We start from the raw sequence: 22418 nt of genomic DNA on the forward strand, positions 1-22418 counted from the left end.
CTGTAACATATTACAGCAGCTAAACACAGATACAGAACTCCAGTAATAAACGAACAGCACATGCAAACACAACACAGATATACAACTTCAGTAATAAAGAACATCACATGCACAACAAAGATACAGAACCTCACTAATAAAGAACATCACATACACAACACAGATACAGAACCTAATAAAGAACATCACATGCAAACACAGCACAGATACAGAACCTCACTAATAAAGAACAACACATGCACAACACAGATACAGAATTTCAGTTATACAGAAAAGCCCATGCAAACACAACACAGATATACAACTTCAGTAATAACATCACATGCACAACACAGATACAGAACCTAATAAAGAACAGTACATGCAAACACAGCACAGATAGAGAAGTTCAGTAATAAAGAACATCACATGCAAACATAACAGATACAGAACATCACATGCAAACACAACACAGTTACAGATCTTCAGTAATAAAGAACAGCACATGCAGACACAACACAGATACAGCACGTCAGTAATAAAGAACATCACATGCAAACATAACACAGATACAGAACATCACATGCAAACACAAAACAGTTACAGAACTTCAGTAATAAAGAACAGCACATGCAAACACAACACAGATACAGAACGTCAGTAATAAAGAACATCACATGCAAACATAACACAGATACAGAACATCACATGCAAACACAACACAGTTACAAAACTTCAGTAATAAAGAATATCATGTGCAAACCCAACACAGATAAAGAACTTCAATAATAAAGAACAGCACATGCAAACAGCACAGATACAGAATCTCACTAATAAAGAACACATGCAAACACAACACATACAGAACTTCAGTAATAAAGAACATCACACGCACAACACAGATACAGAACCTTACTAATAAAGAACATCAAAACCCAACATCTGTTATGTAGTACTAGATGATAAAGGGAAAAAGACCTTCCCTGAAGAAAACTGACACCTAAATTAGTGACAACTTTCACAGAAAAATAGTTTGGGTGGCACTAAACTTTTATTTTATTTAACTAAGTTAAAAACTTAAATTGAAAACTAAACACTTACAATAAACAAATCCAAAAGTAGATTGAATTCTAGCAAAAAGTGGTTGTGGGAGTAAGATGCCCATACATCATATACCTCCCGACTCCCCTATATACATGAAGATTCAGCTCGGATAAGCAATTAGGTCTTTTTTCTAGGTATGGGGAAGAAATTTTCTACCAGATACCTCTATCAGAGGTGTCTCTCTGAGAAGAAGAAAATGATCTGACATTTGAATGCAAACTGCCTGATCCTTCGCTTCCCAAAAATCATCTGTCAGGTCAAGGGAGATTGTTTGAGTCCTGACTGTGCTCTGACATCATCACCCTAGGCCTTTTATGGTCAGCTCAAACAGCCATATGCTGTCTGAATATTGAGAAAGCATTCCTCCCAGTTACCATGTGTTTGTCAGGAGCTGCTTTACCTCCTAGTTAGCTCTGCTTCAGCCAGGTGTCTCACTTTATCCTGCCACTCCTGGCTTATGTTCAATCATCAGCATTCATTTCCAAGCTTAGCTTAGTTTATCTAGGTGTAGTCCACACCCATCTCTGCAATCAAGGTTCCAGATGACTAACGTCTTGGTACTATTCTAGTTTCTGCAATCAAGGTAACACGTTGGCTCAGTGGTTAGCACTGTAGCCTCGCATTGCTGGATTCTTGGGTTCAAATTCCACCAAAGACAGCAACTGCAAGACATTTGTATGTCTGTGTGGGTTTCCTGCGGGTCCTCTGGTTTCCTTCCAAACTCCAAAACCATACTTATAGGGAATTTATATTGTTAATCCCAATGGAAACAGTGATGATGATGTCTGTAACTTGTAAAGAGCTGTGGAATGTGTGTTATATAAACAAGCATAATAATAATAAAGGTAACACATCTCTTCCATTATCCTTTAGTCTGCAAGCAAGTTACCATTTTGTTTATTCATCTATCACCACATCTCTGCAATTTATAACCAGTTTCCATTATATCTTTGTTATCATTTACTTGTCTCCAGCAAGTTCTGGACTGTTAATACATCTACTGTTTCGGTGTTTAACCACACACCTTGCTCTGCTTCATCTGGTCTTTCTTGTTCCTCTTGTCTGGCTCTGCCTTCTGCATATCCTACTGTCTTAGTCATTACTGATCCACAAGACCCGCTACGCTGCTCCATCGCCTCCAGTCCGTGCTCCTTACCCTGACCTATGGCTTGGAGAATTCTTCTTAACATCAGGTGACTGTTAGCTGTGATATCATTGTTTGCATTAGTGCTGAGACTGTATGAGTGGCAGCATTGGAGCAGGGAGGATATTACAGGAATGAGCTTCTTTTCTTCTTTAAATCCTTAAAAGGGGTTTTCTCCTCTCCAAGATCCTATCCAGATATGTAGTAGGTGTAATAATAATAATATTAGCAAATATTTTCAATTAGAAATGTAGTACAGTTCTCTTGATTAACTATGCCGCTTACCTCATGTGCAGGGCATTGCAGTAGCATATAGTCATGGATATGACCACTAACAACTAACTGTCCCTATATGAGTAATCATAACCATGGATACCTAAAGCGGGCTTTACACGCTACGAGATCACTACAGCGTCCAAAATTGCTCCTCGTTGACATGGGGGTCCTCTCCCAATTATCGCTGCTGTCGCTTGGGCGAAGTTGTTCCTCGTCCCTGCGGCAGCACACATCGCTACGTGTGACGCCGCAGGAACGAGGAACCTCTCCTTACCTGCCACACGCGAGCAATGAGGAAGGAAGAAGGTGGGCGGGATGTTCGTCCCGCTCATCTCCGCCCCTCCGCTTTGATTGGGCGGCCGCTTAGTGACGTCGCTGTGACGCCGAGCGAACCGCCCCCTTAGAAAGGAGGCGGTTTGCCGGTCACAGCGACGTCGCCGAGCAGGTAAGTACGTGTGACGCTGCCGTAGCGATAATGTTCGCTACGGCAGCGATCTTCACATATCGGCATAACGATAGGGGCAGGTGCTATCACGCTCGCCATCGCTAGCATCGTCTAGCAATGTGGCAGTGTGTAAAGCCACCCTAAGGCCCTGCAATGCCCTGCACATGAGGTAAGCAACATAATCAGGAGAACTATACTAGATTTCTAAGTTTACATATAACAATTGATATATGTTGTTTTTCTAAGGGGTACTTCACACACAGCGAGATCGCTACTGAGTCACGTTTTTTGTGACGTACCAGTGACCTCATTAGCAATCTCGCTGTGTGTGACACTGAGCAGCGATCTGGCCCCTGCTGTGAGATCGCTGCTCGTTACACACAGCCGTGGTTCGTTTTTTTATTGTTGCTCTCCCGCTGATAAGCACACATCGCTGTGTGTGACAACGAGAGAGCAACAATCCTGAATGTGCAGGGAGCAGGAACCGGCGTCTGACAGCCTGCGGTAAGCTGTAACCAAGGTAAACATCGGGTAACCAAGGTGGTTACCCGATATTTACCTTCGTTACCAGCGTCCGCAGCTCTCACACTGCCAGTGCCGGCTCCTGCTCCCTGCACACGCTAAGCTAAGCGGTGTGCGCTGGTAACTAAGGTAAACATCGGGTAACCATACCCGATGTTTACCTTAGTTACCAGTGTCCGCAGCTTCCAGACGCCGGCTCCGTGCAAGCGCAGCGTCGCTTGCACGTCGCTGCTGGCTGGGGGCTGGTCACTGGTCGCTGGTGAGATCTGCCTGATTGACAGCTCACCAGCGACCATGTAGCGACGCAGCAGCGATCCTGACCAGGTCACATCGCTGGTGGGATCGCTGCTGCGTCGCTAAAGTGTGACGGTACCCTAACTGTAATAACAAGATTCTGCGCAAATGATTGTCTATGACATCTGATATCTGCTGACAGTCGGTCGGATGTATTGGATTTTTTAGCTACTTGACAGAGATGGTGTGTGCGTTGCCGGCCCCTCCAGACAGAGCTGTCTCCTTATCTTCAGCCTGGATTCTGGAAGAGGAAAACCATTATTTGTAGTTAGATAGAGGCAATGGTGTTAAGATAGGCACTAGGTTGTATTTTTAGGTCCCAGTGAAGTCATTGGTCTGTGCATCACTTTTGTGTTCCCTCCTTCATGCTGTGCTGTGACTAATGCAGGCAATGCACAACTTGATTTTATGGCCTGTGTACTGGACATTATAGGGGAGGTCATAAGTGTTTGAACACACTTGTTCCTGCACTTATCCTTTAAATCATTTGATTTATGAGGTAGATGTCCCCTCTAATTGTAAAGTCAGGTAAATGTATGCCCCCTTGTGGCCATTATGAGGTAGCACACAACTTTCATGCATCTAATATTCTGAAACCTTCTCTTCCTGAGATACAGTTCAACAAGGGCTGTAAACTCCTTTTTACTACATAAGTGGGTGCAAATTTTGGATTTCAATTATTTGCACCCATGGACACATGCCAACAGCTATAAAAAGTAACAATAAAATACCGAGGCTCCATGGAAGCATCTAATACAGATGAATATTAATCCCAAAGCATACGTGCATTGCCTTGTATAGAAAGCAAAAGGGACTTTAAAGGTAAACTACAAATTTATATATATATATATATATATATATATATATATATATATATATATATATATATATATATATATATATATATATATATATATATATATATATATATATATATATATATAACTGACCCGCACATCCAACAAGTGTGAATAGGTGCTAGTTGAAATAACATAGTAACTATGTATAAGGGAACTCTGGTATTGCATTACTGCTATAGAAATATATGAAAAAAGAGATAATTTAGTTTATGTATTGGCCAATGCATGTAAGCCCGGTCACCACAGGAAGGTAATCTCTGTAAACCGGGAACCAAACTTGAAATGCCACTATTTGGGTTAAAAACCTCCATGTCTGGGCAGCTATATTCCAGCTATAAAAGCATTTCAAGTTGGGTTCCTGATTTACAGAGATTACCTTGCCGGGGATGACCCTGCTTACATGCATTAGCCAATACATAAACTAAATATCTCTTTTTTCATATATTCTCAGTCTGGCTCTTCCTCTATCCTGTGCAGTCACCGTCCTCCTTCCTATCTCCATGTGGAAGGTCATCCTCCTTCTTAGCCCCGTGTGGATGATGCGTCCTACGTCATCCACACAGAGTCCTCCATTGCACTCCTGCACATGCGCACTTTGATATGCCCTGCTAAGGGCAGATTAAAGTATTGTAGTGCGCATGCACTAGTGTGTCTTTGACCTTTCCCTGCACATTACAGTACTTTGCGATGTCCTCAGCAGGGCAGATCAAAGTGCACATGCGCGAGAGAGAAATGGAGGAATCTGTGTGGATGATGTAGGATGCGTCATCTACATGGGGCTATGAAGGAGAAATGGTGATGGAAAGAAGAGAGGAGGCGCTGGACCAAGACCAGCGATGCCCATCGGACCGGACGGCCCCACAGGTAAAAGCTCTTTTTTGTGCTATACAAAGCAGCTTGGGCTTTTGTATACAGTATTCTGGAATGCTGTATATAAGAACTTACTCCTGGTGGCTGCAGCTTATAGGGGACAAATCTGGTGACAGGTTCCCTTTAAAAACAAAATATTGGGAGTAGAATAATATTCTGGGTCAAGCTCTTCTAGTGTCTATAGCGCGAGGGTGTAATGGTCTGCTGTTCGAGAGGGGCTCCCCTCCCCGATCAGACTGCTGGCACACATTGAGGATGTATCCTTCAGAGCAGAATGCTCAATTCTGCTACACGTTTATTCTGTATTTTGTATAGTGCGTGTGGATTTTTGCTCTAAATTATGATAGATGAAGAAGAAGAATGCATTGTCCCCCAAAAGAGTCTAATTTATGTTAGAGTAATCAAGAAGACCTCCAAAAGTCCAGTAGTAATAAAAGGGTTCAATAACAATATTTCATGAACAAATAGAATATTTTGGCGGAATCTTGCTCAAAAGTGCATCAAAAGCAGTTTATAGACAGTCTCAGGTAATTATTCCCCCTCATTTCTGTGTACTGTTACTCTTCTGGACACAGTAAATTTAGGGACCAACACATTACATGTGTAAGCTGTGTACAGCACAGGGACGCAGTAGATAAGTAGGTTAAGTGCACCAGGAAAGTTATCCCATAGATATGGGGTACATTTTCTGGACAGCAGAATGCTTTTTTTTTGCACTTGAGCCCTATGCTATACTTAGGGTAAAGAGAATGGAGTTGTACTCCCCTCAAGTGGAGAGCTGTGAAAATGCACTTTTTTCCCCCCAAAACATCCAAGTATACTTGATATGTAAACTTTTATAAATATATATGTTATATATATATATATATATATATATATATATATATATATATATATATATATATATATATATATATATTGCAGACCAAAAGTTTGGACACACCTTCTCATTCAAAGAGTCTTCTTTCTTTTCATGACTCTAAAAATTGTAGATTCACATTGAAGGCATCAAAACCATGAATGAAAACATGTGGAATGAAATACTTAAAAAAGTGTGAAACAACTGAAAATATGTCTTATATTCTAGGTTCTTCACAGTAGCCACCTTTTGCTTTCATTACTACTTTGCACACTCTTTGCATTCTCTTGATGAGCTTCAAGAGGTAGTCACCGGAAATGGTTTTTCAACAGTCTTGAAGGAGTTCCCAGAGATGCTTAGTACTTGTTGGCCCTTTTGCCTTCACTCTGCGGTCCAGCTCACCCCAAACCATCTCGATTGGGTTCAGGTCTGGTGACTGTGGAGACCAGGTCATCTGGCGTAGCACCCCATCACTCTCCATCTTAGTCAAATGATGGTCCAACTAAACGCAAACCGGATGGAATAGCACGCCGCTGCAAGATGCTGTGGTAGCCATGCTGGTTCTGTATGCCTTCAATTTTGAATAAATCCCCAACAGTGTCACCAGCAAAGACCCCCACACCATTACACCTCCTCCTCCATGCTTCACGGTGGGAACCAGCCATGTAGAGTCTATCCGTTCACCTTTTCTACAAAGAAACGGTGGTTGGATCCAAAGATCTCAAATTTAGACTCATCAGACCAAAGCACAGATTTCCACTGGTCTAATGTCCATTCCTTGTGTTCTTTAGCCCAAACAAGTCTCTTCTGCTTGTTGCCTGTCCTTAGCAGTGGTTTCCTACCAGCTATTTTACCATGAAGGCCTGCTGCACAAAGTCTCCTCTTAATAGTTGTTCTAGAGATGAGAAGGTGTGTCCAAACTTTTGGTCTGTACTGTGTGTATATATATTATACAAACATATACACACACACACACACACAATGGGGAAAGAAAGTATTTATTTAGTCCGCCACCAATTGTGCAAGTTCTCCCACTTATAAAGATGAGATTTGCCTGTAATTGACATCATAGGTGACCACAACTATGAGAGACAAAAGGAGAAAGCAAATGCAGAAAATCACCGCGTCTGATTTTGCAAGATTTTTTTTTGAAAATTATGTTGGAAAATAAGTATTTGGTCAATAACAAAAGTTTATCTGAATATTTTGTTATAAATCCTTTGTTGGCAATGACAGAGGTCAAACTTTTTCTGTAAGTCTTCACAAGGTTGGCACACACTGGTATGTTGGCCCATTGCTCCATGCAAATCTACTCTAGAGCAGTCGTGTTTTGGGACTGTCGCTGGGCAACACGGACTTTCAACTCCCTCCAAAGGTTTTCTATGGGGTTGAGATCTGGAGACTGGCTAGGCCACTCCAGGACCTTCATATGCTTCTTACGAAGCCACTCCTTCGTTGCCCTGGTGGTGTGTTTTGGATCATTATCATGCTGAAAGACCCAGCCATGTTTCATCTTCAATGCCCTTGCTGATGGAAGGAGGTTTACACTCAAAATCTCACGATACATGGCCCCATTCATTCTTTCATGTACACGGATCAGTCGTCCTGGTCCCTTTGCAGACAAACAGCCCCAAAGCATGATGTTGCTACCCCCATGCTTCACAGTAGGTATGGTGTTCTTTGAATGCAACTCAGCATTCTTTCTCCTCCAAACATGACGAGTTGTGTTTCTACCAAACAGTTCTACTTTGGTTTCATCAGACCATATGACATTCTCCCAATACTCTTCTGGATAAACTTCAAACTGGCTCGGACATGTACTGGATTAAGCAGGGGAACACGTCTGGCACTGCAGGGTCTGAATACCTGGCGGCGTAGTGTGTTACTGATGGTAGCCTTTGTTACGGTGGTCCCAGCTCTATGCAGGTCATTCACTAGGCCCCCCCTCGTATGGTTCTGGGATTTTCGCTCACCGTTTTTGTGATCATTTTGACCCCACGGGGTGAGATCATGGAGCCCCAGATCGAGGGAGAACATCAGTGCTCTTTTATGTCTTTGATTTACTTATTATTGCTCCCACAGTTGATTTCATCACACCAAGTTGCTTGCCTAATGCAGATTCAGTCTTCCCAGTCTGGTGCAGAGCAACAATTTGGTTTCTGGTGTCCTTCGGCGGCGCTATATATATATATATATATATATATATATATATATATATATATATATATAGCACAAGGAACCACCTACAGGAACTTATACTATAGGTATTGACCAATTACCCAATTCTAAAATTGTCGATTTTCTTCTTTGTGAAAACATAATAATTACTAACAGCGACATTAATCTAAGACACTTACAGGACACTGAATATAAATGGTTAGCAGTGACGTTACAATATATTTACTTATCGGTTTTATCTTCGCAGAAATAATTATTCATCTTCTGAAATCTTTAAGTGGTAATGGGAAGAACCATAAGACATTTTCAGTGGCATTTTAATGGATAGTTTGTATAATGTAGGAGATATGAACGGCATATACTGATAGAGTCTCAGCTGCTGGTAAGATCTTACATAACTCAACAGTAAGTTCCAAAAATAAGTAGCATTATGGCAATACAGTAACTGCCGGAAAAGAAAAAAAAAAGGATCAATATAATGATAAAAATGAATTTATGCCGGTGTTTCCCAGACTTTTGCATAAGCAGTGAAGACAATAAAAGAACATTTATGAAAATGTAATTACAGATGGGAACTTTGCAAACATGAACTATGCCTGAAATTTTAGGCTGCACCAAAATAAGGGGTGTCGAGTTCTTCACCTTTAACCAACACAAGGAGGTTCTGTCATAAACACCCAGAGTTCAAAAGACTATTCTCGGAGTAGTTTCCATCAGGAATGAATGGTGTGAGTATGTATAGATGTTTCTCTTTACAGTATCAATCAAACAGTAGTCCTCAAAGTAGAGGGAAGCCAAGCCACTTATATAAGTATACTAGCTGTACTACCCGGCTTCGCCAGGGTTAATAACTGCTGCCCGGGATAGTAACCGTCTCTCTGTTTCTCTTTCATTCTCTGTCTGTCTCCCCCTCTGTATATCTTTCTGTCTCTGTCTCTCTCTCTTTCTCCGTCTGTCTCAATCTCTTTCCCTGTCTGTCTCTTTCCCTGTCTTTCCATGTCTGTCTCTTTCCCTCTTTCCCTCTGTCACTTTCCCTGTGTCTGTCTCTTTTTCTGTCTCTTGACCTGTCTTTGTCTGTCTCTTTCCCTGTCTGTCTCTTTGTCTGTGTCTGTCTCTTTGTGTCTGTCTCTTACCCTGTCTATGTCTGTTTCTTACCCTGTCTGTGTCTGCCTCTTTCCCTGTCTGCGTCTGTCTCTTTCCCTGGCTGCATTGTGACATGCCAACATTCCATATAAGGGCATGGCTGCGCATTCTTCTGAAGTTCTGGCTGCACTGTGGCTCCCAGCTCCATTCGCTTTAATGGAGGCAGGTTTTCTGGCGAATAACTGTAAAGCATGGGGTTAAAATTTCCCCTCAAAACATAGCCTATGACGCTCTCAGGGTCCAGAAGTGTGAGTGTGCAAAATTTTGTGGCTGTAGCTGCGACGGTGCAGATGCCAATCCCGGACATACACACACACACACACACACACACACACACACACACACACATACACACATTCAGCTTTATATATTAGATATATAAGCAAATGATAAGAGGCTAAAATGTAACTTTTATTCCTAATGCTCATAAAAATTTAGATTAGGTAGTGACTAACCCCAGGCTCCTCGGTTATAGTAGCCGAGCAAGCCTATAGAAATATAGAACGAAATTATTAAAAAAAAAACCACAACAAAACAAGCAAAAATATTGAGTATGGTTATTTAACCCAGAGTTGGACAGTGGTCCAATATGTGAGCACACAAAAAAAAATAATAAAAAAAAAATCAATATAAACAACCAAAATACTGTATCATGGTCCTATACAATAGAACCCACAGTATTCACAGGTACTATAGATGAGAAAATAGGAACAATCTCACCCACTATCCCATAGTGTATTCTGGGAGCTTGGGCACAGGACCTCCTACCTCTATTGAAACACCGGAGTCCCCTGATGATCTGATTATGATGAAACGCGTTGGGATGAGGCTGGGAATGTTATAGGGGTTCCAAGAGAGGGTTAGATGTGGTCTGATCTTGTCAGGACGTAAGCTATTGGGGTAACAGACGAAGTTAGTTCTCTTAGGGATTTATAGGGTCAGTGACAGTTTGAAAACGAAAAGACCCATACAGAGGAGGCTTTGATGTACCCCAAGCTGCAAAGAATGGGTGAGATCGTTCCTATTTTCTCATCTATAGTACCTGTGAATACTGTGGGTTCTATTGTATAGAACCATGATATAGTATTTTGGTTGTTTATATTGACTTTTTTCATTATTTTTTTGTGTGCTCACATATTGGACCACTGTCCAACTCTGGGTTAAATAACCACTCTCAATATTTTTGTTTGTTTTGTTGTGTTTTTTAGATAATTTCATTCTCAATTTCTATAGGCTTGTTCGGCTACTATAACCGAGGAGCTTTGGGTTACTCACAACCTAATCTAGCATTAGGAATAAAAGATACATTTTAGCCTCTTATTTGCTTTTGTATATCTTTACAGTATCAAGACAACAGATTGAGTAACAAACATGCAAACATGCAGAAGGTGAAGGCTCCTGGAGCTTGTCTACACTTGTAACAGGCAGAAGGTCATGGAAAAGAAACCAGCTGGGTCAATGCTAAAATGAGCTACACCTTAGCATATTATAGGAACAGAGGAACCTTATTGCTCAGGCATTGGGAGATGGGGGAAGGATTCATTAAGAAAACTAGAGTGGCTGAGGATGGCCAACTTTAAGGCACTAGAGCAGGGGTCTCAAACTCGTCAGAGTAAGTGGGCCGCATATAAAAAAAATTTAAGGCAGAGGGCCGCATTCCTTTCAAATTTAATACAATACAATATAATTGTTAATCAATTATTTCAACTATTATAACAATGCTACATTAGTATAACAACACTGCTAAGTTTGAACGTAATGGAAATTTTCAGGTGTTTTCCACCTGCTCATTTTTTTTAACAATACAGTTTTCAAGTTCAAGTGTGACAAACTCCAGTCTGGCTGCTCAATTGACTGCGTTTGCCAGATACAAGCATGTCAACTTGGGGTTTGAAATCATGTGCAGTAGCCAATCGCAATGTTGCACGAAGATGCTCATCTGTAAGTCTTGACCGTAATGCTGATTTGTTAAGCTTCATTGAGGAGAAAAACTGTTCGCATACATATGTACTGCCAAACATGGCCATGATCCTGGCAGCAGCTTTAACAAGTTTTGGAAACTTTTCTTGTGAAACAAACTTATAGAAATCTGGAACACCAATGTCCATATACTTCTGTTTCAGAACAGTGTCACACTGCAAGTCAACAAGCTCCATCTGCAGATCTTCTGAAACACAAGAAACATCCACTGCAAATGGTGTGGCAAAGAGTGCAAATTCAGTTTCAAGATCCTGGAAATCATGAAAACGTCGATTGAACTCCTGTAGTAGTTGTAAAATTATATCGGAGTACATTTTCAAACGATCCGGTGTAGTTTGTACCAGTGACTGCATAGCTGAGAAATGAGCCAAATTGCCAGACTGCAACTGTTTGGCCCACAAAGACAACTTACATTTGAATGCTTTGACACTGTCAAACATTATTGTAATTATGTGCTTTTGGCCTTGGAGCTTCAAGTTGAGTTCATTGAGATGTTCTGTGACATCAGTTAGAAACGCTAAATCAGATAGAAAAGCTGGGTCAGAAAGTTGGAAGACATCATTATCTTTCAGTGCCATAAAAAGCGCTATCTCCTCTCTTAAGGAAAAAAATCTTTTCAACACTCTTCCGCGGCTCAGCCATCTGACTTCAGTATGATACAGCAAGTCTCCATATTCGGTGTCCATATCAGACAAGAATGAAGTAAACTGCCTATGATTAAGACCTCTTGCCCGTATAAAATTCACTGTCTTAACCACAAAGTCCATCACTTCTTTCAGTTGTACACTTTTTCCACACAGCGCTTCTTGATGCAGAATGCAGTGTATTGCGCTGAAAGGACCCGACAAAGAAAGCTGGTTTCGTTTTGCTTTCAATAATCCCACAACACCGATGTTTTCAGAACACATTGCTGGTGCACCGTCGGTTACCACAGACACAAGTTTATCCCATGGCAGTCCTGCTGTATTGATACAATCTTCAAGTTCTTTAAAAATGTCACGACCAGTTGTTGTGCCTTTCATAGGTAATAAGTCTAAAAATTCCTCAATTATGTTTAAGTTTTCATCAACCCCACGAATGAACACAGCACAGTATGCTGTATCCGTTACACCAGTACTCTCGTCAAGTGCTATGGAAAATGCTTCAAAACTTTGTGCTGCTGTAATGAGTTGCTGATGAATGTTACTAGCAGATTCAGTGATTCTACTAGCAACAGTATTCGCGGACAAGCTTATGCCTTCGAATAGTTTTGTTTTGTCTGGACACAAAATTTCACTTGCCTTTACAAAACAGTCTTTAATGAACTGACCCTCAGTAAATGGTCGTGAATATTTTGCTATCATGTTACTGAGGACGAAACTTGCTTTCACCGAAGTTTCGCTTGCCTTGTTAATACTTGAGAAAAGGTTTCGCTGTTTTTTAAGTGATGCTTTCAGCTGCTGAACCTTTTCATCTCGTAGTTTGCCAGACAGTGCTTCATACTGTTCTCCGTGGTGCGTCATGTAATGTCGTCGCACATTGTAGTCCTTAAGCACTGCGATAAATTGAAAACAAATCAAACACTGGACTTTCGCTCCAACCTCTGTGACAAAATATAGCTGTTCCCACTTGTCCTGAAATATTCGTTTTTCATCAGCAATCTTGTGCTTTTTTGATGACATTGCAGATGCCATTTATGATTTGAAGGGGTTCTCTGTGAATTGAAAAATGTCTGTTAGCATCTCGGTCCTTCCCCCTTAGAAATGCATAGTCTACTGCCCATATAGAAATATTGAGACTCTGTCCTTATATATAGTCTGGTGCCCCAGCTTCAGTGCTCCAGCAGCTGCCAGGACTAAGCACTGTATGGGCAGACCACAGCAGCCTAGTACATTTGTTAGTGGCTGCACATTACAGCAGCACATTCACTTCAATGGGAAAAAAACGTAGTACACGTATGTGATCACTAATACATGAGGGTGCTGTTTTGCTCATTTGTCGCTTTGTTCTGTCCACTGCCAGAGCAGTTCTCAGCTGATCTTGGCCATTAGGCTGGGGTATCGAAGCAGTTAATTAGCAGCAATATACTGCAGCATTTCTTTGAATCACCCAATGAGGGCTCACAGGGTCCCCTAACCACGGGCTGATTGCTCAGCAGTGAACTCGATTGACTTCTGACTTTCATTGTTAGTCTGAGCCTGCTTGTCGCTCTGGACAGATGCTTGCTGAGTGTCGCAGAGCTGACATTGCTCTGCCTGTGAACTAACTCGGACTGAAGATGGAGTCATTAAATGTGTTTTTTGTTTAATTTGTAATAAAAAAAAAATCTGTTGGTTTTTTTTAATGTTTTCTAGAACGTCATGGTGGCCAGGTCTAATTGGCTTGATGCCATGAATTTCAGGCTTAGTACCAGCTGAGAATACAAAGCTGGCATTACCCCATTTTTACCCAGTGTGCCACCCCCCCCTCACCCACCAGGGCTGCTGAAGAGCCGGGTAAAGCGCCTGGAAATGGCGCTACGATGAATGCGTTTTCAAGGGCGGCTGCAGACTGTGGTTTTCAGCGTGGGGAGCCCAGAACACTTCGGCCTTACCACACTGAGAATCTCAGCTCCCAGCAGTCTGGTTTTACCTGGCTGGTGATCAAAATATGACAAGAGCCCACGCATTTTTTTAAATTATTTAAATAAAAAATATATATTGGGCTTCCCTGTATTTTGATTGCCAGCCAAGGTAAAGCCAGGCAGCTGGGGGTGGCAGCCCGTAGCTGTCCGCTTTATCTGCGCTGAGAATCAAAAATACTGCAGAGCGCTATGTCATTTTTTTAATGTATTTATTTTTACACTGTGTGTGACAGACCCAACAGCCAATCACGGATGCTGTGACAGAATCAGTGTCTGTGCTTGGCTGTTGGAATAACCTGGAATCTGCTTATACATTTTGATGCTGATGCCAATCACAGATGCCCATTCTCTTTGACAAATAATATAAAAAAAAATGACGTTTCGCTTCACGGTATTTTTTTTTTATATTATTTGTCAAAGAGAATGGGCATCTGTGATTGGCATCAGCATCAAAATGTATAAGCAGATTCCAGGTTATTCCAACAGCCAAGCACAGACACTGATTCTGTCACAGCATCCGTGATTGGCTGTTGGGTCTGTCACACACAGTGTAAAAATAAATACATTAAAAAAATGACATAGCGCTCTGCAGTATTTTTGATTCTCAGCGCAGATAAAGCGGACAGCTACGGGCTGCCACCCCCAGCTGCCTGGCTTTACCTTAGCTGCCAATCAAAATACAGGGAAGCCCAATTGTTTTTTAATTAAATAATGGGGAAAAAAAAATGCGTGGGTTCCCGACATATTTTCATCACCAGCCAGGTAAAACCAGAGAGCTGAGGGCTGGGATTCTCAGCGTGGTAAGGCCTAAGCATTTTGGGGCCCCCACGCTGAAAATCGCAGCCCACAACCGCCCCTGGAAATGGCGCATTCATCACAGCGCCATTTCCAGGTGCTTTACCTGGCTCTTCCAGCGTCCCTGGTGGCAGTGGCACACTGGGTAATAATGGGGTTAATACCAGCTTTGTATTCTCAGCTGGTAGTAAACCCGAAATTCATGGCGTCATGTCAAATTAGATGTGACCACCATGAATTTCTAGTAAACAGTAAAAAAAACACAACAGAGAGAAAAATATTTTTTATTAGAAATTAAACAAAAAACACATTTAGGGACTCCATCTTTTTTAGAAGAAAAAAAAAAAAAGCTTCCCTCTGACGTAGTCCACAGTCAATGTCAGCTCAGCTTCATCGCGCTGAACAGATGAGCGTCTGTCCAGACCGACAAGAAGGCTGAGACCGAAAGTAATATTTTCCGGTCTTCCAGTCACCATCATCATCAAAATCATTTTTATCATCATCATACACACACAGCTACCATCATCATCATCAACACACAGCCATCATCATCATCCACACACACACAGCCATCATCATCATCCACACAAAATACACAATCATCATCCACACACACACATACAGCCATCATCATCAACACACACAGCCATCATCATCATCCACACACACATACAGCCATCATCATCCACACACACACACACAGCCATCATCATACACACACAGTCATCATCATCCACACACACAATCATCATCATCATCCACACACACACACAGAGCCATCATCATACACACACACACACACACACACACACACACACACAGCCATCATCATACACACACACAGCCATCATCATACACACACACACAGCCATCATCATACACACACACACAGCCATCATCATACACACAGTCATCATCATCCACACACACAATCATCATCATCATCCACACACACATACAGCCATCATCATCATCATCCACACACACAGCCATCATCATACACAGTCATCATCATACACACACACACACACACACACACACACACAGCCATCATCATACACACACACAGCCATCATCATACACACACACACATCATCATACACACACACACAGCCATCATACACACACACACAGCCATCATCATACACACACACACAGCCATCATCATACACACACACACAGCCATCATCATACACACACACACACACACAGCCATCATCATACACACACACACAGCCATCATCATCCACACACACAATCATCATCATCATCCACACACACACACAGAGCCATCATCATACACACACACACACACACACACACAGCCATCATCATACACACACACAGCCATCATCATACACACACACACAGCCATCATCATACACACACACACAGCCATCATCATACACACAGTCATCATCATCCACACACACAATCATCATCATCATCCACACACACATACAGCCATCATCATCATCATCCACACACACAGCCATCATCATACACAGTCATCATCATACACACACACACACACACACAGCCATCATCATACACACACACACACAGCCATCATCATACACACACACAGCCATCATCATACACACACACACACATCATCATACACACACACACAGCCATCATACACACACACACAGCCATCATCATACACACACACACAGCCATCATCATACACACACACACAGCCATCATCATACACACACACACACACACACACACAGCCATCATCATACACACACACACAGCCATCATCATACACACACACAATCATCATCATCATCCACACACACATACAGCCATCATCATCATCATCATCCACACACACAGCCATCATCATACACACAGTCATCATCATACACACACACACACACACAGCCATCATCATACACACACACACACAGCCATCATCATACACACACACACACAGCCATCATCATACACACACACACATCATCATACACACACACAGCCATCATCACACACACACACACACAGCCATCATACACACACACACAGCCATCATCATACACACACACACAGCCATCATCATACACACACACACACAGCCATCATCATACACACACACACACAGCCATCATCATACACACACACACACACACACACACACAGCCATCATCACACACACACACAGCCATCATACACACACACACACAGCCATCATCATACACACACACAGCCATCATACACACACACAGCCATCATCATACACACACACACAGCCATCATCATACACACACACACACACAGCCATCATCATACACACACACAGCCATCATCATACACACACACACACACACAGCCATCATCATACACACACACACACAGCCATCATCATACACACACACACACAGCCATCATCATACACACACACAGCCATCATCATACACACACACAGCCATCATCATACACACACACACACAGCCAACATCATACACACACACAGCCATCATCACACACACACAGCCATCATCATACACACACACACAGCCATCATCACACACACACACACACACAGCCATCATCATACACACACAGTCATCATCATCCACACACACAGCCATCATAATCCACACACACAATCATCATCATCATCATCCACACACACATACAGCCATCATCATCATCCACACACACAGCGATCATCATACACACAGTCATCATCATACACACACACACACACACAGCCATCATCATACACACACACAGCCATCATCATACACACACACACACACACACACATCATCATACACACACACACACACAGCCATCATCATACACACACACACACAGCCATCATCATACACACACACACACACACACACACACAGCCATCACATACACACACACACAGCCATCATCATACACACACACACACACACACACAGCCATCATCATACACACACACACACACAGCCATCATCATACACACACACACACACACAGCCATCATCATACACACACACACACACACACACACAGCCATCATCATACACACACACACAGCCATCATCATACACACACACAGCCATCATCATACACACACAGCCATCATCATACACACACACAGCCATCATCATACACACACAGTCATCATCATCCACACACACACACAATTATCATCATCATCCACACACACATATACAGCCATCATCATCATCATCCATACACACACAGCCATCATCATACACACACACATACAGCCATCATCATCATCATCCACACACACAGCAATCATCATACACACAGTCATCATCATACACACACATATACACACACACACACACACAGCCATCATCATACACACACACAGCCATCATCATACACACACACACACACAGCCATCATCATACACACACACACACACACACACACACACACACACAGCCATCATCATACACACACACAGCCATCATCATACACACACACACAGCCATCATACACACACATACACACATAGACAGACACACACAGTCATCATCATCCACACACACAGCCATCATCATACACACACACACAGCCATCATACACACACATACACACATAGACAGACACACACAGTCATCATCATCCACACACACAGCCATCATCATCATCATCATCATCATCATCATCATCATCATCATCATCATCCACACACACGCGCACGCAAAAACAGACACCACAAACGTTCTAACGTGCCCTATGTTCTTGTTCCTTCTGCTGCACCCGCCGGCAAAGCAGCTGACGTCAGCGCTGCTCGAGTCGCACTGCTGAGCTCGAGTTGTGAACGCCGCCGTCGATTGGTTCGCCCTGACATTCGATTGAGCATACCTCCCAACCGTCCCGGATACAGCGGGACAGTCCCTCTTCTGAGCCTTTGATCCCGGGCCCCGCCCGTGAGGCTGTTTATCCCGGCTCCACCCACCCACTGTAGCCCCGCCTCGCTGTTTCTCCCTTCTACTATTCATTACAGAGCCGAGCGCGCACCTACTCCTGTGACTGCTGCTGAGGTATGAATCACCCCCTGCAGCAGAGCGACCCCCCTGCAGCAGAGCGACCCCCCCCTGCAGCAGAGCCCCCCCCCCTGCACCAGAGCCGACCCCCCCAGTCCCGGAGCCTGCGTTTGTCTGCAGCTGTTCTCTCTGATTCCCCGTGTGCGGCTTCTCACTGCTGCAGACACGCGGGGAGTCAGGAAGCTGAGGAGACCGTGCAATCAGCACTTCTCTCTCCTGCAGATAGCAGTGGCAATAACCTATGCAGAGTGGCATCTGCAGGCTTCTATTAGCTTACCGATCAGTGGTCTCCTGCCTGTGGAGCAGAGCTGCTGGGTCCTAGCTTCCCAACAGCTTCAGCTCTGCTTTATCCTGGCTCCCCTACCAGTTAAAGGGAACATGTCAGCAGAAATTTCACAATAAAAATAAAAGATTCCCCTCTGCAGCTCCTGGGCTGCTTCTAGAAAGGTTCCTGTTGTTATTGTGCCCCCTTTGAGACCTACAAAAATACTTTATGAAGTCTTACCTTTTTGTATGCAAATGTGTTTTTATGGTCACGGGGGCGGGCTGTCTGGCGTCCGTTATTCCCCCTCCTGCCGCTTTACGCAGTCCCCCATTGCTCATTTACATACACAAGGACGCCTTCCTCATGTAACTGTCCTCCCGAAGTTTTGCGCATGTGAACGCTTTTTCAGGTGATTGCGCAGGCACGAGATTATGGGCGGGGCTGTGATTGTCATCAGCAGCGTTAACCAAGTACCCGCCCATAATCTCGTGCCCGCACTTTTCCCTCTGACTCCACCGTTATGCGCAAGTGCTGGCCATATGAACCATGTTACCTCTTACTGCTTGCACGAGATTATGGGCGGGTACTTGGATGACGCTGCTGATGACAATCACAGCGCCGCCCATAATCTCGCGCCCATGATAATAGGTAACGTGGTTCATATGGCCAGTGCTTGCACATAACGGTGGAGGCAGAGTGAGAAGCGCGGGCACGAGATTATGGGCAGGTACTTGGATGACGCTGCTGATGACAATCACAGCGCCGCCCATAATCTCGCGCCCATGGTAATAGGTAACGTGGTTCATATGGCCAGTGCTTGCGCATAACGGTGGAGGCAGAGTGAGAAGCGCGGGCACGAGATTATGGGCAGGTACTTGGATGACGCTGCTGATGACAATCACAGCGCCGCCCATAATCTCGCGCCTGCGCAATCACCTCAAAAGCGTTCACACTTTGCACAGTGCTTACTCCCGCGAGAGTGGCACTGGGCATGCACAAAACTTCAGGAGGACAGTTACATGAGGAAGGCGTCCTCATGTATGGAAATGAGCAATGGGGGACGGCGTACAACGGCAGGAGGGGGAATAACGGACGCCAGGCAGCCCGCCCCCGTGACCATAAAAACAGATTTGCATACAAAAAGGTAAGACTTCATAAAGTATTATTTTAGGTCTCAAAGGGGGCACAATAGCAACAGGAACCTTTCCAGAATTCATCCCAGGAGCTGCAGAGGGGAATCTTTTATTTTTTTTGCTAAATTTCTGGTGACAGGTTCCCTTTAAAGGGAACCTATCAGGTGCAATCTGCACTCAGAGCCAGGAGCAGTTCTGGGTGTATATTGCTAATCCCTCCCTAACTGTCCCTGTATACACCAGCATAGATAAAGGCATCTATAGAAAAAGTATTTTTAAAGAGCTTATATCTTATGCTAATTAGCGCGGGGACTAGTCCCAAGGGCGTTACTTCACTTGGCTAGTCGGCTCATATAGCGTGTTAGTACTCACACAGGGGCGTAATAACATGCTAACATGCTATGCGAGCCGACTAGCCAAGTGAAGTAACGCCCTTGTGACTAGTCCCCGCGCTCATTAGCATAAGATATAAGATCTTTAAAAATATTTGTTCTTGATCTCTTTATCTATGCTAGTGTATACAGGGACGGTTAGGCAGGGATTAGCAATATACACCCAGAACTGCTCCTGGCTCTGAGTGCATATTGCACCTGACAGGTTCACTTTAAAGGGAACCTGTCACCAGATTTGGGGCCTATAAGCTGCGGCCACCACCAGCGGGATCTTATGTACACATTCTAACATGCTGCATACCTCCCAACCGTCCCGGATACAGCGGGACTTTCACGCTTTACGTTGTTTGTCCCGTTGCCACGGGCGGGACGGCCGGCTCCCGGGCTCCGCCCACCCACTCTCTCTCCGCCTCCCTGCTTTACCCTCCTACCATCCTAGTAGACATGGCATAGAGAGGAGCGCTGCCTGTGCTGCTGCTGGTACAGTAAACTAATCTCCCCAGCGCTGATTTCCCTCCCTCCCCCCTCACCCCCTGCCGCCTGTCTGTGCGGGCGCCCCCCTGCCGCCTGTCTGTGCGGGCGCCCCCCTGCCGCCTGTCTGTGCGGGCGCCCCCCTGCCGCCTGTCTGTGCGGGCGCCCCCCTGCCGCCTGTCTGTGCGGGCGCCCCCCTGCCGCCTGTCTGTGCGGGCGCCCCCCTGCCGCCTGTCTGTGCGGGCGCCCCCCCGCCGCCTGTCTGTGCGGGCGCCCCCCCGCCGCCTGTCTGTGCGGGCGCCCCCCTGCCGCCTGTCTGTGCGGGCGCCCCCCTGCCGCCTGTCTGTGCGGGCGCCCCCCTGCCGCCTGTCTGTGCGGGCGCCCCCCTGCCAACTGTCTGTGCGGGCGCCCCCCTGCCGCCTGTCTGTGCGGGCGGCCCGCCGCCTCATTGTGCGGGCGGCCGGCCGCCTCTCTCTGCGGGCGGCTGGCCGCCTCTCTGTGCGGGCGGCCCGCCGCCTGTCTGTGAAGGCGGCCGGCCGCCTGTCTGTGAAGGCGACCGGCCGCCTCACTGTGGCTGCCTGCGTGTCCGTGCTGGAGGCCCGCCGGCTGCCTGCGTGTCCGTGCTGGAGGCCCGCCGGCTGCCTGCGTGTCCGTGCTGGAGGCCCGCTGGCTGCCTGCGTGTCCGTGCTGGAGGCCCGCCGGCTGCCTGCGTCTTTGTGCTGAATGGGTGTGGATGGGGAGTGGATATGGGCGTGACTGTGAAATGGGTGTGGTTAGGGGGCGTGGCCTAAAAATTTGCCAGTTGGGAGGTATGGATTGAGTGCCGCATTCGATTGCTTCTCCCTTTGCGGCGTCTCCAATGCGGAAGTGCGGCCGGCCGCGGCTGCAGTGTGAAAATGCGGCTGGCTAAATGACTGGAGGCAGTGGAGGGAAAATATCAGGTGTCTGCGGGCCGCATAAATTAGACAGGCGGGCCGCATGCGGCCCGGGGGCCGCGTGTTTGAGACCCCTGCACTAGAGGCAGGACCAGGGATCATCATAGGAGGCCAATGACGGTGAGAAGACCATTCTTGAA

The 22418-nt window shown here is 44.8% G+C and overlaps 1 protein-coding gene across 1 annotated transcript; it reads right to left on the bottom strand.

The window, feature by feature from the left end:
• Positions 1–11491: 11491 nt before the first annotated feature.
• Positions 11492–13327, bottom strand: LOC142255892 (general transcription factor II-I repeat domain-containing protein 2-like). The gene has a single exon (XM_075327338.1). The coding sequence runs from the start codon at positions 13325–13327 to the stop codon at positions 11492–11494; it is 1836 nt and encodes a 611-aa protein (XP_075183453.1).
• Between the last annotated feature and the right edge of the window lie 9091 nt (positions 13328–22418).

Source organism: Anomaloglossus baeobatrachus, chromosome 11, assembly GCF_048569485.1.
Source record: "Anomaloglossus baeobatrachus isolate aAnoBae1 chromosome 11, aAnoBae1.hap1, whole genome shotgun sequence".
NCBI classification, from domain to species: Eukaryota; Metazoa; Chordata; class Amphibia; order Anura; family Aromobatidae; genus Anomaloglossus; species Anomaloglossus baeobatrachus.